This window comes from Pteronotus mesoamericanus, unplaced genomic scaffold (genome assembly GCF_021234165.1).
Source record: "Pteronotus mesoamericanus isolate MK-2021 breed Mesoamerican mustached bat unplaced genomic scaffold, CSHL_Meso_final contig_164, whole genome shotgun sequence".
Classification (NCBI taxonomy): Eukaryota; Metazoa; Chordata; class Mammalia; order Chiroptera; family Mormoopidae; genus Pteronotus; species Pteronotus mesoamericanus.
In genome coordinates this window covers 7,360,672-7,376,866 of record NW_026555065.1, presented here as the reverse complement: position 1 = coordinate 7,376,866, position 16,195 = coordinate 7,360,672, and the positions used below count along the sequence as shown (strand labels likewise).

The following is a 16,195-nucleotide window of genomic DNA, read 5'->3' as shown; positions in this document are numbered from 1 at the left end:
AAATTAACAGTAATGTTAGCGTTCAGGTGAAATGCCTGTGGTCAGACAAATAAGTGTTGGGGCAAGCACTGGAACACCAAGGTTCTCATTCAGCAGGCTACGCGGCCACGCTCCAGGCACACATGGCTGCCATGTTTGGGGAACTCACCTAGGTCCACACCGTCCTACCCTCGTGACCTTGCAGATCTTTACCCCATCAATAAAGGGGACGGGGTATACCTGTTTGCCCTCATGTGGAACATCTCAAAGCCCACAGCCGCTGTCCCCTTCCCAGGGCCTTCCTTCGTTTTGTCAGGCTGTTCCTAAGGTGTACTGGGTCAACTGTAAACTACACTATAAATGGCCAGAGACATGCTTTTCATTTTGATCCCAGCAGTGTTCGTGATTACATCCAGTTTTGCTCTCCCTTTATGAATATAACCACTTTTTGGTCAGTCTTCAGAGAACTGCCTGCAATGATTTGGAAACCCACGCACTGCGTTATCACCTATAATTCTGGCTGCTCATCTCCAAGTGCAATTTGAGTTATTTTTTCCACATGCTTTGTTCATACAGGTGCTCTTCTGCCTCTTTTTAGCACACTTGCCCATGACGGTGTAGTAATTCATTGTTAAAAATATCCAGAAGTTTCACTACACACACGATCATATAAAAGTGTTACACTAGACCACCCTAACCAATGCCTAAGGACCTGTCCTGTTTACAGTTCTTCATTTGGAGGAATGGCATTGTATATGACCCCCTGTTTCCTGTTTCAGTTGATAGCCTCCACTCCTGAGACTGTTTCCTCTGATATCATGCTCATTAACAATTATAGTGGGAGAAAATACCTGGAAAAATTCACTATGTCAATTAAATTTGCTAAATTTTAATCGTAATTGTTCAATTGTTCCATGTTCTCTGACATCTTAGACTTGACTTTGACTTTAGAATATTTAATTATGTTGTGCACATAAATCTACACAAGCAAGGCACAGTAGGTTGACTGGCTGCACAACTGTCCTATAAATCTGAGCCATCATTTAGTCAATGCAGACCATCCTGGGAAGAATGGGATTACTTTTCCCACATCAAGAGACTCATTTCTTGTTCTCAGGGAATAACCCCAATAATACGTGTATCTACCTGTGCAGTCCTACTCTTTGGTTTCACTCATTTAGCTCTAGATCTGCAGCCTATTGTCCAAAAAAATAGCAAAGTAAAACAGCGAGAGAAAAAAAATTATTGGGCACACAAACAGTTAAAAACTCCTCTACTGGGTAAGATGCAGAAACAAGTACTCTTGAAAATACAGAGAAATTAGTCTGATAATGAAAAACCACTGAAAGCAATTTACACACCATTCCCCTGACAGTATATAAACTTTTATATACTGTACATAATTCAGTGTTCATCTTTTTTCATTCCTCCCTTGTAATCATACATCCTTCTAGCAGCAATACTGACACCTGAATCCCTTTTTCTCACTGTTTCAGGGGGATATACAGTAGCAAACAGCTATGCATTACACGAAGCTAGAAGCTTGTATTGTTTATTCAATAGAATGCCTGCAGTAATTGAAAAAAAAAAGTTAATCAAGCAGTTGTGAAACCAAATAGTCACAGAATCCAAGCACTGGTGTAAAGCTCAAATCTGTTGCTGTGTGCCCTTAAATAAACAAACTATGTGATTGCCACAAATAAAAGGGGCCTTAGATGGTAAAACTATTACTTCCTCAAAACTATGTAAGCCAAGAAAAAAAGTTTTGCAAAATAAAATTGGGTGGAGGCTATACTAAACGGGGAGCCATGGTATCCCAAAGGAGAGAAAAGCAAAAAGAAATTTCAGAAAGGATAACAAATTAGTTTAGCAAAGTCACAATGAGAGAGGGCAGACAAAAATAAAGGCAAAGGATGTAGCGTCCAAGGAAAGAGGAAGGGGCGAGTGGAAACAGCTGGAATTGTTCAGCTGTGTCAACATTCGGCTGTTTCACAGATTGACTAGCAAAGTGTCATCTGAAACCAATTACATTCCCAAAACCCCACGGACCCAGTTCATAACATTGATTAATCCACAATGTGAAAAAGTCCCCAAGCAAAACTAGAACAGCTGTCAGCCCTTGGAGCTCAAAAAACAGCAATTGCTCAAGAAAAAAAGAAGAAAAGCTCCTCTTGAAATTTTAGGGATTTTTCAGAAGGTACGCCTACTGAAAGAAAAGATAGATTTAAAACTGCTCCTACCCGTGTCTCTTTGAGAACTGACTATAATTAGAAAAATAGGGGTCATGTTAAAAAGGAAAAAACCCACAGTCCATTCCACAAATGGGAGCACAAACGCCTCAAAATCTGAAATACCTTGTATCATTTTGCTCAAGTATTTCATTTTTTTTAAAAGTATGTTTATTTTTTTTCCTTCTCATTATTTCAAATGCTTTGACCCATCTCCTTTGGGCCATGTAGCTATATTTAATATACTTTCTAATAAAAACCTTTTTTATATCTTTTGTTACATTTCACAGAGTATGCACACAGAGCCCTTTATTTGCAAACAGCCAACTTGTGCAGGAGACAAACACACAGATGGCCACCACGCCCTGCCCACGTGCCCTCTGCCCCTGCAGGAGCCTGGGAAGGAGTTCCCAAAGCTGTGGCCTTGCCTCTGAAGCTACTGCAGCTGGACATCCAGCCACCAGGTCCCTCAGAGGAGACTGCAAAGTCATGGAAATGGCCATGAAGGCACCTGAAAGTCTATTTCTAGAGATCCTAGCCTGACATCTCCACCAGATGACAGAGGTTGCAGGGGTCCCTCATCCTTTGGATGAATTTTTTCCACAGAAATAAAATGCATGCTTATGTATTCGTTCACCCAGCAAATTCTGCCTCAAACACTGGGTTTCAACACATGGATTTTGTATATGAATGAACCAAAGTTTAGAAAGGTTTAGTGACCTGCCCAGGGCCATACAACTAGTAAGTGCTACTGTTGAGACACAAACCCAGGGCTATCAAGTACCTAATTCTGAGCTCTCTGCCCCACCTCCCCTCCCCCCCAACACACAAAAAAAACAACAAAAAATATTCTACCACATGATGCTTGACATAGATTTTCATTAACTAGCTTGGGAGACCAAAAGCATACAAAATACAGTTCCTACAGGGAAATACATTGCAAATTATAAAAACTGAGTATAAATTGAACTTTAAGAGCATAAGCTGTTTATATATTCAGATTCCACTGTGCTTTGCTTGTTCTGTAAATAACCCATTAGTAATCTAATGGTCTCCTCTGTTGAAACGACATTCAGTAACTACAAGTTTTACTAAACTGAAGTATGTTTTTGATTCACTGATGCTTTTCACCCAGATACTAATGCTAGTGTCCCATGGCACCCACCAGTGTCAACCAGGACCAGATTTTTTCCAATTCAAACCATCCAGGGATATACAAACCTTGGCTCCACTGGAACATCCTTGGATTTAAAAAAGAACAGAAAAGAAAAGAAAAAAATCATAACCCACAATTCACTGCATCGGGCAAAGGAATCCAGGCTTATTCATTTTCCAGTCTTAGAACTGGAAGATCATTGTTAACTGTGGCAACAAATTATTTCAGATGTAAAGCAATAGTGTTACTAAATACCATTTTCTGAACAGTAACAAGGTCTTCAGAGCTTTGCAATAGGTAATACCTATACTGAATTTTGAAGGATGGGAAATGGGAGTAGGGGACAGTACACTCAGAGACAGAGCAATACAAAACACTCTCTGGACAAATTCTCCAGCTCTTTCTACTGTTTTTTCCCTATAGAATACTTTTTTTTTTTTTAATGTTCATGATGTCACCAATAAAGAACACCGATTGCTCCCAACAGAACTCGAACGACAGTACATGTTTATAAGAGCAAATTACTGTGTATACATGGACAGGGTTGTAAATGAGAGGAAGAACATTGCAAATGATATATTACTTAGTGAAAGCCAAAACATTTCCATTTCTTTCCTTTTTATGAAAAAATATCATTACCTGCATCATGCCCCCTTCTCTCAGTCCCCTCAATGGACACTGGCATTGATAAGCCTACAAAAAATACAACAGTAAGTTTATATTTTTATGTTGTGATTTTAGAACATGGGATAACATCCAAAGTGATGGATGCAAAATAATTCACATTTTTCATATTTCAAGCTACTCTAAGAATCATTAGAGTAGACAGGTTATAACTTAAATGCTGATTGTAGATATCATCTGTCCCAAGAGTTAATCACGTCTATAATCTTCAAGTAAATCTATACTGAAGGTGTACTATTCAACAACAAAATTGAACCTTTAAAGAACCCAAGTGAAGTTTTGTATAATGGCGGGGGTGGGGAGGGGGTCTTTTCTTTGCGCATTTTGATTAACAAAAAAGTTACCATAAGCTACCTTGTTTTTCTTTTCTTATAAAAAATTCTTATTTATAAAGCCTAGCCCTATTCCCAGAAACTCATGGAGGGTCAAGATTATAAATACAGATATCAGGCTACCATAAGGCCCTGAGGAGGACTGAAAGGTCACAATAATAGTACCTTTCTCATGGATTTTAATATTGTTTTGAAAAGTAAGTGAGTTAGTACATCTAAAGCACACAACAGGGCATGGGCCACAGTAAAAATACTGGGATAATGTTAAGTGATCAGAGTCAGTGTTTCCATTCCACTGGAGTTCCAGGGAAAGTAAGTTCCGGGAATTTAAATCTGGGCAGTTTCAATGTGATTTTATAGCAAGTGATGACTTTTATAAAGGTGTGGCTTCCTCTCCACTCCTCGCCACTATCAAATGCAACTTTTTCTTAACTTCCTGCAGAAAAGAAGTTGAGGGAGGTAGGCAGTGCCCATCTGCTCCGAACTACAACTGCAACTACAACTGGCAAAGGCCTAGAAATGGTCTCTTTTCCTTTGCTTCAGCGCTGTAAAATGGCTCCTCTGAGCAGTTTCTTGAGAATCATATGTTAAAGAGCTTTTGTTTGATGGTGAGGCAAGGTAGACGGCAGTGAGCAGGTATACTATTTGCTTCCTTACTGCTCCTGTTTTATTTAAAACCAAGACACCCAATGAGCCTGTGGGATTATTAACAGCTAACACCTCAGCCACATAGACTCTCTTAGGGTGGAAATAGGGAGTCCAGGTAGTTTCGGCCCACTTTCCCACAGCGCTATCAGTCATTGCTCAGCGGTCCACGTTCCTCACAGTCAGGAACGACCTAGCCCAAGTGCCACTGCTTATATTGCTGGGCTTGACTTGCCTCAACCCCAGGGAGGTCAACGGTATTGGCCTAGTGGATAAAGCGCAACGGACTTGTGGAGAGAGTCCAGAAAACTCCAGCACTGAAATTGTCATCTCAATTGGTCAGGCATCTGACTTAAAATAAGGTAAATATTAAATAGGACATGAGCATGTTGTCTTCGCAAGCCACTTCCTTTGTGAATACCAGTATGCTTTACTCATCCTCTGGTTAGGGCAGGGAATCCATGGCATGGATACTTTCAAAGAAAAACTGTTTGGGTTTTCTGGAGTTACTGAATTTTTTCCCACCACAAATGCCAACAATTGCCAAATTCATTACTAAATTTCAATGCGGCCCAATTCAATGAACATAAGGTGCTGTTTCTTAGTTCCTTACACCAAAGCTTTGCCTTACCACTCATAACTGAGCTGAATCATAACATATGGATGGATGGTAGTGAAGTTCCAATAGCTTCCTATTCTGGAACAATGATGCCACCTACCAAATGGAGCCTAGATACAAATCTGCAAAGGTGTGCTTGCTATTATCAGGAGGGGCAAAGGATCCCAGATACCACTTCCCAACTTTGATCCCGCTTCTCCTTAGGAACTCTTGTGATGATATGCCTAAGCCTTAGCTGCACTGCTTAATGTATTTATGCTGCCCTTAGCCCACAAACCTAAAAGAAACAAGGTTAAAGAATGACGCAATGATGTTCATTAGGGAAGCCACTTGAGAAATTAAAACTATCCACTAGTAGGCAGAAGATCTGAATACACATTTTTCTCAAGAAGACACGCAGATGGCCAAAAGGTATATGAAAAGATGGTTAACATCACCACTCATCAGGAAAATGCAAATCGAAACCACAATGAGATATCACTTTGTATCTATTAGAATGGCTGTTATAAAAAACACAAGAGATAACGTGTTGGTGAGGATGTGACAAAAAGGGAAGTCTTGTGTACTGTTGGTGAGAATATAAATTGATACAGCTACTGTGAAAAACAGTATGGAAGTTGCTCAAAACCACCATATGGTCCAGCAAGTCTACTTTTGGATATTTACCTGAAGAATATAAAAACACTAACTCAACAAGATATATGCGCCTTCATGTTCATTGCAGCATTATTTATAATAGCCTAAGATATGGAAACAATCTAAGCATTCACTGACGGATAAATGGATAAAGGAAATGGCATACAGTGGAATATTATTCAGCCATAAAAAAGGAAATCTTATCATTTACTACAACGTAGATGGACCTTTAGGACATTATACTAAGTGAAATAAGTCAGATAGAGAAAGACAAATATATGAGCTCACTTATATACAGAATCTAAAACGAACACAAAGAAATCCAAAGTCATAGCCCTAGAGACTAGACGGGTGGTTGCCAGGGGCAGGGGGTGGGGAGGTAGAGGGCAGGATGGGATGGCATGAGGGGTGAGTGAAATGGATAAAAGGAGTTTGTGGTACAAACTTCCAGTTTTAAAATAAGTAAGTCCTGGGGATGTAATGTACACTATGCTGATGGTAATTAATAATACTATCTTACATATTTGAAAGTTGCCAGCAGTGTACCCCTTAAAAGTTGTCATCACAAGAAAAAAAGTGTAACCACGTATGATGATGGATGTTAACTAGACAGTATGCTGATCATTTTGCAACATACACAAATACCAAATCCTTATGTTGTATACATGAAACGAATGTATGTTATATATCAATTATATGCAATTTAAAAATTTACAACGTGAAAAATAGGGAAACAATTTAAACCATTATGTGTATCAGGGTGGCTTAATAACGTCTTTGTGATGGCTGTTTGGGAGAACATTAAAAAAAATACCCCATTCGCAAGCCATCCATAAAGAAGTTGCATAATTAACAAAACAGATACATTGAGGAACTGAGCACCTACTCTATACAGAAGCCTGCCCTGAAGCAGCCCAAGATCCACTGATTGACTCAGACATGGAAACAGACATGTTATATGGGGCAATCATTCTGTTACTCCAGAAAGAAATCATTGTTTCAAAACTAAACCACAGGCAACAAATCTGCAAATCGGTCCAAAGGCATTCCTGCCCAGGAGCTCTGTCCTTTGGCCTGAAAGTGATACTGGTACTGAAATGCCTATATAGAAAAAAAACCACATCTGCCGATTTCTTATAATTAATCAAAATCACCTTCCTTCCCAAAACTATCTTCCTTCCCATAGAAATGGATAAAAATTTGTATTATTTTGTTGCACTGTTGTTCCAGGGGAAAGTTTTATGCAGGAGGCAGACTCCTGGAAGTGTTTCTTAGTGTTCTAAGTTCCGTCTCCTTATTCTCAGATGAGGGTTTGGTCTTGGGCTGCAACAAACTGCAAAGCGGCAGGATGTGTGAAAATTTCCAGGGTAACAGTTACATCTGTCAGACAACAGAAACTACTACTGTGAAGTTCTTTGAAACTAACTATTAATAATTGGCACCACTAAGCTATTTCTCTTGGTCTAGGGAGTGACAAAGTTACTGAGACGCAAAGGCACCATGAGCTGAGAACGCTTGGGAACCTCAGGAACATGGGAGGAGGAGGCCTTCTCCATCAGACCTCAATGTCCTCAGCAACGGGCTTAAGAGTGTCTCTGCCCTTCATCCTTGAAGGGAGCTGCTATGGGAGACTTAATCATTTTTGTCACATGTGACATGCCACTTTGGGTTTAGGGAGAAGAGATGGACCTGCCAAATTACAGTTAGAGAAATCTCTGGGACCCCCTCAACCATGTATTATGTGCCTAGCCTGTAACAGGTGCTCAATAAATGGGAGTAGTAGCAGTGAGTGGGAGGGTGCTGGTTGTGATTATTGTCTCTAGCTGAACTTGGTTGACTTAAAAAAATATAATCTGTCTGAACCTATTCTTTTCTCCTCTTTACGTCAAGAGAATACCTTTGCAAGGAGTCATGGAGCAGAACAAAGTTGAGTTGGTCAGTCAAAGTTACAATACGTAGACAAAGAAGTATGACAAACTCAGGTCTTATCCACGCACTCGGGGCTGCCAGAGGTGTTTACACACTATATACAGAGACTGCCATGCAGAAAGCACCATCTCAAGTTGTCTAGTACACACACGTACAACCTTACACACCCACTCTGCTTGGTATCCTAAAGTTCCATCTGATAGATGGAAAAGAGAGATGGGTGTCTCTAGCCAACAGTCACGTTCTTTATTGGGTGAATGTTCACATAGCACCTCCAGACAAGCAGAAATGGGAACTCAGGCAGCAATGAGTAAGGCCAGGGTTAGGACACCAAGTAGGAGAACTCTCAGGATCTCGCTCAAGAATGCTGAGGTGGAGGACAGTCCCCAGCTGGCAGGTGGCAGAGCATCCCAGTTGAAGCACAAGAGTAGTTGTGGGGACCAGGCACACATGCAGAGTCTTGGATGCCTAGTTAGTAACCTGAGGGTGGGATGGGGGTGGGGCAGCACTGAGACACACTTCAGGTACCACTTACTAGTGAGACTAGGGCTTCTGACGTGCTGCCAGGTTATGCCCAAACAAGTTACAACCCTAGCATTTGAGACCTATCAAATCCACCCATTCAACAGGCCCAGCTGGCTGGTAAGAGTAAGTAACAGACACCAGCCACGACTGGAGGTGTTCATCCATAAGCCCCTTTCCACCTCGTTTCAATGTGTGCTTCATCTTATTTGATGACTCTCCTCCGGATTTGCTCTCGACGCCCGCCTTCCCATACTGTCTTCCACTCTCCCGCTCCCTTGGAAGTGCCTCCGCCAGCAGTCGGAGCCAGCTTGCTGCCCGCCCTGCCATGGAGTCCCACCCCCGCTCCGCAGGCAGGGAAGAGCCCGTCCTGCCAATGAGGGTTATCAGGGCCTGCTGCTAGTCAAGGCACTCAGGGGCTAAAGAAAGGAAATGCTAAAGCAATACAAAACCACACACCTATAAATCGTTAGCATTTTCAGAGTGATTGCTTGGCTAATGAGGAAGGAAGAAACGTCTCCCATCCTCTCCCAGGGTTTGTACCACCGGGAAGGAGGATTCCTGCCTGACAGAGTAGAGAGTTTGAGCATTTTCCCATTTGAGGGGAGTCTTTGGAGGGGTTGCTTCTGACCTGCACCTCTGCCCTCCACTCCTTGCTCGCTCTGTCATGGGAGGGGCTGCCCAGAGCGCTGGGTGGGAGCCTGGCCATCACCGGGACATGACCGCGAGGGCAGGGTTGCGGTCCTCTCATGCAGCCTTCTAGGCGCGCCTCCTCTCTTATTCTGGCATTGGTACTGGGCAGGCCCAATTCAGGTTCCTGCCTTTGTGTGATCATTACACCCTGACCTTGGTCATGCGTGGGGTTCCAGCTACTTGTGCCTGGGCTGGTTGGGCAATTGGACATAGAGTCTGGCCACAGAGTCTGGCAACAAGGTGGATGTGGGAGGCCTCACTTAGGTTGATATGGCTCAGCCCTGTGTTCTACCTCCCCTTACCAGAGAAACCCTATGGTGTGTGTGCAGTATGTAAATTACATATGTAATTAACAAAGTACTTTCTCCCTATTGAGCTGTGATTCTTGCTGGTAGGGCACCTTCATCCAGGAACAAGTTTGGGGAAAATCCCTTCCTTGGCCCTATATCTCAATGGAGCAGAACGTCCTACAACACAGCTAGGGCACATTAATTAGCTCCGTTTTTTAGACGGGGAAACTCAGGTCCGTTTGAGTTTATTGAGGTTAATGGATTTTCCCAGTGTCCCAAAGCTACTGGAGCAGAGCTGTGCCTTGACCCGAGTCTTCCATGTCTAAACCTCCCCTCACCGCACCACAGCTGCTTCAAGTTTGAGCAAGAATCAGTGCCCTTCTCTGCCTCAACAGTCCTACTCGGCAGAGAAGCAAGCAGACATCCTCTTCACAGCACGAATGGGCTAACATGGTCATGCCCACCCGGCCTTGTGGAACTACTCGAGAGCTTGAGCTGCCAGGAACCCAGGAAACATCCAGAGCAAGCAGGTGGGAGGCTATGTCAAAGCCTATCCTCAACCCAAGGAAGCTCAGTCCCCAGCCCTCCAGTCTCACTCAGACCTGAAGTCTCCCGTTCCCTGAAGAAAGTCTGTGGAGGTGCCAGAGGGCCAGGGGCAGTGTGGACCGGTGCTTCTCAAACACGAGCACATGTCAGAATCCCCCTGGAAGGCTTGTTGAAACAGATTGCTGCGTCTCACCCTCAGAGTATGAGAGGGTGGAGCCAAAGATGTGCGCTTCGAACACCTCCCCGAGAGGTCCTGAGGCTGCTGGTGCAGGGACCGCACTTCGGGGACCACTGACACATGGTGACTTGTCTCTTCCCAGGGCCTGGCTTACTGCTCCACACACAGAAGATACTTATTGAGAAACATCACGGAGAGTCAAGCAGCTTCTGTCTTGAGCTCTGTTTTAGACCCAGTGTGGTGTAAGTTAGATAAAAGACCTTGCCCTCTGAAGACAAGACACAATTCATTTACACATGCTTCGAAAGATGAGACAACCATATTCCAATTATAATAAATTCCCCCAGAATAAAACAAAGGGCTGACAATGGAGACTGCAGCCTTCCTTGGGAAGTCTCAGAAGTTTGCGCTTTCTGATTTTCGGTGTCACCATTACCATGCTGTGGACAGCTGTGCAGCTGTTTCAGCCGTATTTAATCTCAATCCTAAAGTCCGATTGAGCTGCTCTGACCTAACGACATGTGTGTCCTTGATGGCCATCAGGTCCCTCTGATAGACGGGCATGGCTGCAGAAGGCCATTACAGAGATGGGTTTCAACGTGCGGGACGCACAGTATCAAAGATCCGTGAGCTGTTCAGCTACACAGAGGAATCATCAGAATAATGATCATTTTTCACTCGACCCCCTCCCTTGCTTGTTCGGAGAAAGAGCCCTTAATTGCTTCTTGAACTGCACACAAGTGGGCCGTTGACTGTGACTGTAATTCAGCACAGAGAAGCAAGGAAAACTCTGAAACAGATTTTGTTGAGGCAACGTCTTAAACGGAGAAAACACGACAGCGGGATCAGCAGGCACCGGGCACTGCTAAGTGGAATGAAATCATCTTAAAGAACAGCTTGGGATACTCTCGGCAGTTGAAGTAATCTTTAATTGTAGATGACACGAGGAATGGCCAGGGGACTATGTGTTTTAAGTGGGGAGGGTGAATGAATAGAAACATTTTGAGAAGGATAGATTTAGGTTCCTAATGAAGAAGACACTGTTCGAGGAAAATGAAGAATTCTGCATCTGGTCATTGGCTATTTTATCATCTTTCTACATCCACATCTCAGGTATAACATTACATCTTGAGAAGTCTGAATTATTTCCTTCAGTCTAGACTGCCAGTGCCTAAAAAAAAAGGTTATGGACCAGGTGAGGCAGAAACTGGTTGCCCCGACTGCCCAGTTCACAAGCCATTCTGGCAAAGATATGGCCGCCACTGCACAGGCAGCATTCGTGGCAGGGACTAGAAAACCAGTGCCTACCACTGAGAGCCACCTGCCAACTACGTGCCTTCCGCAAATAATCCTCTCCGTGTTTTTTATCTGTGGATGCAGACCTTCGAAGGAAATCACCTTTTCAAAAATGTGCCTTCCTACTTCTCTCTGCTGTTAGGTCCCTGAAATAAAAATCAATGCCCAGCACTTCTCTGAAGCCTCCCATCCCGCTCCGTGCAGAGGAGTCTCTTCCTGAGTGCCTCTTGGGCTACCCTCCTCAGTAGCTCTTCCATGACTGTATCCCTGATGCAGACCGGCTCACTTACCTCACTTTTCCCACATCGCCGGCGGCAGGAAGTGAGGGCCCCCACATCTGTCCTTCACGTAGTAGCTATGTCACATTCTTAAAGACACTGAGCTGCAACCTTGTTGGCAAAGCAGCCTCAGTGGAGAGAGCAGGCCCTCATATTGGGAAGCAGCTGCTACCCACTTCCCAATAAAGCAACCACTGGATAACCACCAGATAAGAAAAGTGAGATGCTGATAACTATGAGCTTCTATTGAGCACTTACTCTGTGCCAATCCATACTAAGAGTTTTAAACAGCTTCTCTCATTCAGTCCCCACAATAACCCTGCTGGGTGAATACTTTCATGATTCCCATTTTACAGAGAAGAACACTGACACACGGAGAGAAGAAATAAATTTCAGAAGCCATAGCAACAATGGTAAACTCATGATATGAATCCACATCCGTCTGAGTTCAGGGTCTAAACTCTTACACAGAATTTAAGGCCAGAAACCATGACACAACCAGGACACATCCCACACAGGGACAATTTGAAGAAGGGCATGGGTGTCCTCTGTCTCACAGAATCAAAGTCTACATATTGGGCAATGAGTTGTTCATATGCTATTTCTAAGCTTTACAACAACTGGAAAAGATGAGCTGTTTTATCCTGACTCAAGAAAACCCTGAGTCCATGTGACTGACTAACGCGCCTACACTTCCACAGGTGGTAGGGCCAGGGGATTAAATTAGAAAGCCCACAGGTTTCCCGCGCTGCTTTCTTCGCTTCAGGTGTCCAAGATCCCATTATTAACAACTTACCGATTTATTATCCTGTTCCCCTAACTAGCTCAAATCCAGGACTAATCTAAGACCATACCCTTGAAGATATTGTATACTCTGAGTGTCAAAAATGGCGCTACCAATTCATTTAGATGCTGCCTTCAAATTCTCATATAAAATGTATTCACGTTAAAAAAGTGATAAAATTGAAAAGTATCAATAGATCGATTAAAGGGATGTGGCTTATTGCATTTTCAGATCTTAGGTGCAGTTCTACATCGTTCCTCGCGTCCGTGAAACTTTTTCCAGGACCAAACCTGACTTTATTCCCCTGGTGGGAGGCTACGCTCTCTCCTGTCCAGCAACCGTCATCCCACTTGCATAATTAAGTGGGATACGAGGATTTCAAGGGTTTCTTCAGAGTAACTAAATTTTTCATAAATCGACTAGTTCATCTTTTGCTCAGTCATCTACCCAGTTTAAGTAAAGTACTATTAAAAAATGCCTGAGTCCAAACGTCACTGTTGAGTTCCTTCCAAACATTTACAAGAAGGATGGAAAGGGGACGAGTGGTCAAGTCACACTTCAGTTAGCAAGGGTCTGTTGAGAAGGTAGAATATGGCTGCTCTGTCACAGGCACGGCCGGGCTGCTGAAGAGTTACCCCGGTCCTCATCCTCCGAGAGCTCACAAGGACTTAAGCAAGGGAGACACTCAGACAATACAAAACTAAGGAACAGGTTCCACTCTTTTCACTCTTGCCCTGGGCACTTGTGGATGGTGATGTTGAGGAGCTCATGTTCTGAATCCGATCTCATTTGAAACCTGGCTCTGTTGTTTCCTTTACTGTGCAACTGTGAGTGTGCTATTTAACTTCTGGAGGACCCAGTTTCCGTAATTGTAAATGAAGACAACATTGTTTATAACAGGGTAGGAAGGAATAAGCAAATCTTTTAATTTTTAGTTGTTGAATTTTAGAGACAGAGGAAGAGCAAGAGAGAGAGAAACATCCATTTGTTGTTCTATTTATTTGTGCATTCACTGGTTGATTCTTGTATGTGTCCGGACCGGGGATCAAACCCACAACCTTGGCGTATCTAGAAGATGTTCTAACCAAGCAAGCCACCCAGCCAGGGTCATAAGCTAATCTTGTATATAAAGAGGCCAGCATGCGACCAGCAAAGAGCAAGGATTATGAAAGTCAAGGATAGCATACAACTGAGTAGATGAAAATGGATTCACCCTCCATATAGCAGGCAATTCAGGAAGCCACTAGTTACTCAGAACTTCCCTCTTACTTCTGCAGGACTTTGCACTCCTTTGCTTGGTTGCAACTTACACATTCCTAGCTCTGAACCCCATGCACACTTCACTTGGTTAACCTCTATTCATCCTCCAGCCTAACCTAAACCCCCATTCCCATTTCTTCCTGAAACTCCCACTCCATTACAAGAATGATGACTCAATCCCATATGCTCTCAAAGCACCTAAGCTTACCCATATCTCAGCACCTGTCGCTCACTTCTGAGAGTCCTGTTTTCTTGTCTACGGCTTCTACCAGAGTGTAAGAGACTGGAAGGCAGGACTATGTGCCAGTGCTCTCTCCCCAGCTCCTAGTACAATAACGGATGGTAGCAGGTGGCCAGGAACCATTTGATTAGAAGATGAATGAATGAACACAAATAGATACCATGTCCAAACCTGTACAAGTCTGCCCTAATAAAAGTACATGGCTCAAATGTGGCATCAAATTCTGCTGTCCCGTCTTGTGCCTGGTGTCATAAAATCTCTGGACAAGAAGTAGAGGTGGCTATGGTGTCACCTGGAGGCCATCCAGGACATCCACTGTTTGTCCTGCACACAGCGGATAGAGTAGTACATTATGAGGCCTGGCTACCTGACTCTTAATAAGTTCGCCATTGCTCGGTATAGGTGTGAATGTAGACGCAATGCAGATGTTTATTCCAACGTCTGGCATAAATAAGTGTGGGAAGAATTTGAGTCGGTCAACCATTAGTAACAATATCTTCTTGCTCCCCTGGGAGCTGTTTCGGATTTTGGCTCCATCCCCGCCCCTACATAAAGAGACTGGGATGGGACTGCAGCTTCTAGAATTACAACCATTTTGTCAACTTGTCATTTGACTCACTGTCTGGCCGGTGCCTCTCCCTCTGGGTCTGGAGACATTTTGCACAGGAAGAAAGCAACAAAGTGAACAGTCACGGGGCCAATGAATTCTCCAGTCTTCAAAGTACCTTGTTCTGTCCCACAGTACATACATATTTCTGGTAAGCACCATGGAGAGCCTCACATCTGTTCCCTCCTGCACTGCTGGGAATCAAAGCATTTATCCCCATGAGATGTTTTCTGAAGGCCCAAGGGCACGGTGCCATCTTATCCTCACTCCCTTGGCGAGCTTCCCTGCCTACATGAAAATACCTGAAAAGGCTAACTTTGTCTGTTCCTTATTGCCTTAAAAATAACAGTACTCTTAACCTTTAGGGATTTATATTTGGAAAAGGGAAACGAACTAGATACAGCTTATAAAAAGGCTGGAGGGTGAGTCATTTTTTAAACTTATTTATAAGTTTGGAACTATATATAAATATTTTTTTTTCAGACACTAAATATGAACTGATCTCATTAATCACTTCTCAGTGTACATACTTCTCTTTGGTTGTATTTTGCTTTTCAAATATAACAGCAGAGTCTGTAGAAGGTGCTAAAATCCTACCTAATCAACAGAGTAACCAGGATTTACCGTCATTAATTAGTTAGAATTAGCCCTGAGAATAATAACCAGAATTCTGTAAAATTGGGAGACAAAAGACCCATATTTAGATTTCAGCTTTATCACTCCTTCATCACTCCCCAAACGTAGGGCTAACACACAGCCGCTGCACAGGCTGGTGGTGATGATCACAGGCAGCAGGATTCTGTAAAGGGCTCTGCGTCATAGGAACTGAGAGCTTCCTAGTTCCTCATCAGGACTGAAGGGAAAATGCCAATGGGACTGTCCTTTCAGGGAAAAAGTTACACCAGCCTATTTTTTAATGTGAGGTCAAACTTGTAAGCAAATCTCCATCAATTATTTCTTTAGTTTTCTTTAGGATCCTAAGAAAAGAGGTAGAATATGAGTAACTGACTTGGTCAATTTACTGTTGAGTCAAAGAATCAAAAAGTATTCTCATCAGAGGAAAGTTAAAAAGCATCTGAATCTTTTTAACTGAATTTATTGGGGTGGCATTGGTTAATAAAATTATATAGGTTTCCGGTGTACAATTCTATAATACATCATCTGTCCACTGTATTATGTGTTCACCACCCAAAGTCAAGTCTCCTTCAGTCACCATTTATCCCCTGCTTTACCCTCTTCTACCTCTCTCCATCCCTCTTTCCCTCTGTTTTCTGTGTCTATGAGTTTTTGGT

The 16,195-nt window shown here is 43.0% G+C and overlaps 1 protein-coding gene across 3 annotated transcripts in view; it reads right to left on the bottom strand.

Annotated features, from left to right (window-relative positions):
- RORA (RAR related orphan receptor A) overlaps window positions 1-16,195 on the bottom strand; it is a 697,868-nt gene that overhangs the window by 536,425 nt on the left and 145,248 nt on the right. For 2 of the 3 annotated variants that reach the window (XM_054565336.1, XM_054565335.1), the window contains exon 2: window positions 4,003-4,056. The exons of the other annotated variant lie outside the window; for it this stretch is intronic. In XM_054565336.1, coding sequence (XP_054421311.1) covers window positions 4,003-4,056 — 54 coding nt within the window. The remainder of the gene's footprint in view (window positions 1-4,002; window positions 4,057-16,195) is intronic. 3 annotated transcript variants of the gene reach the window in all.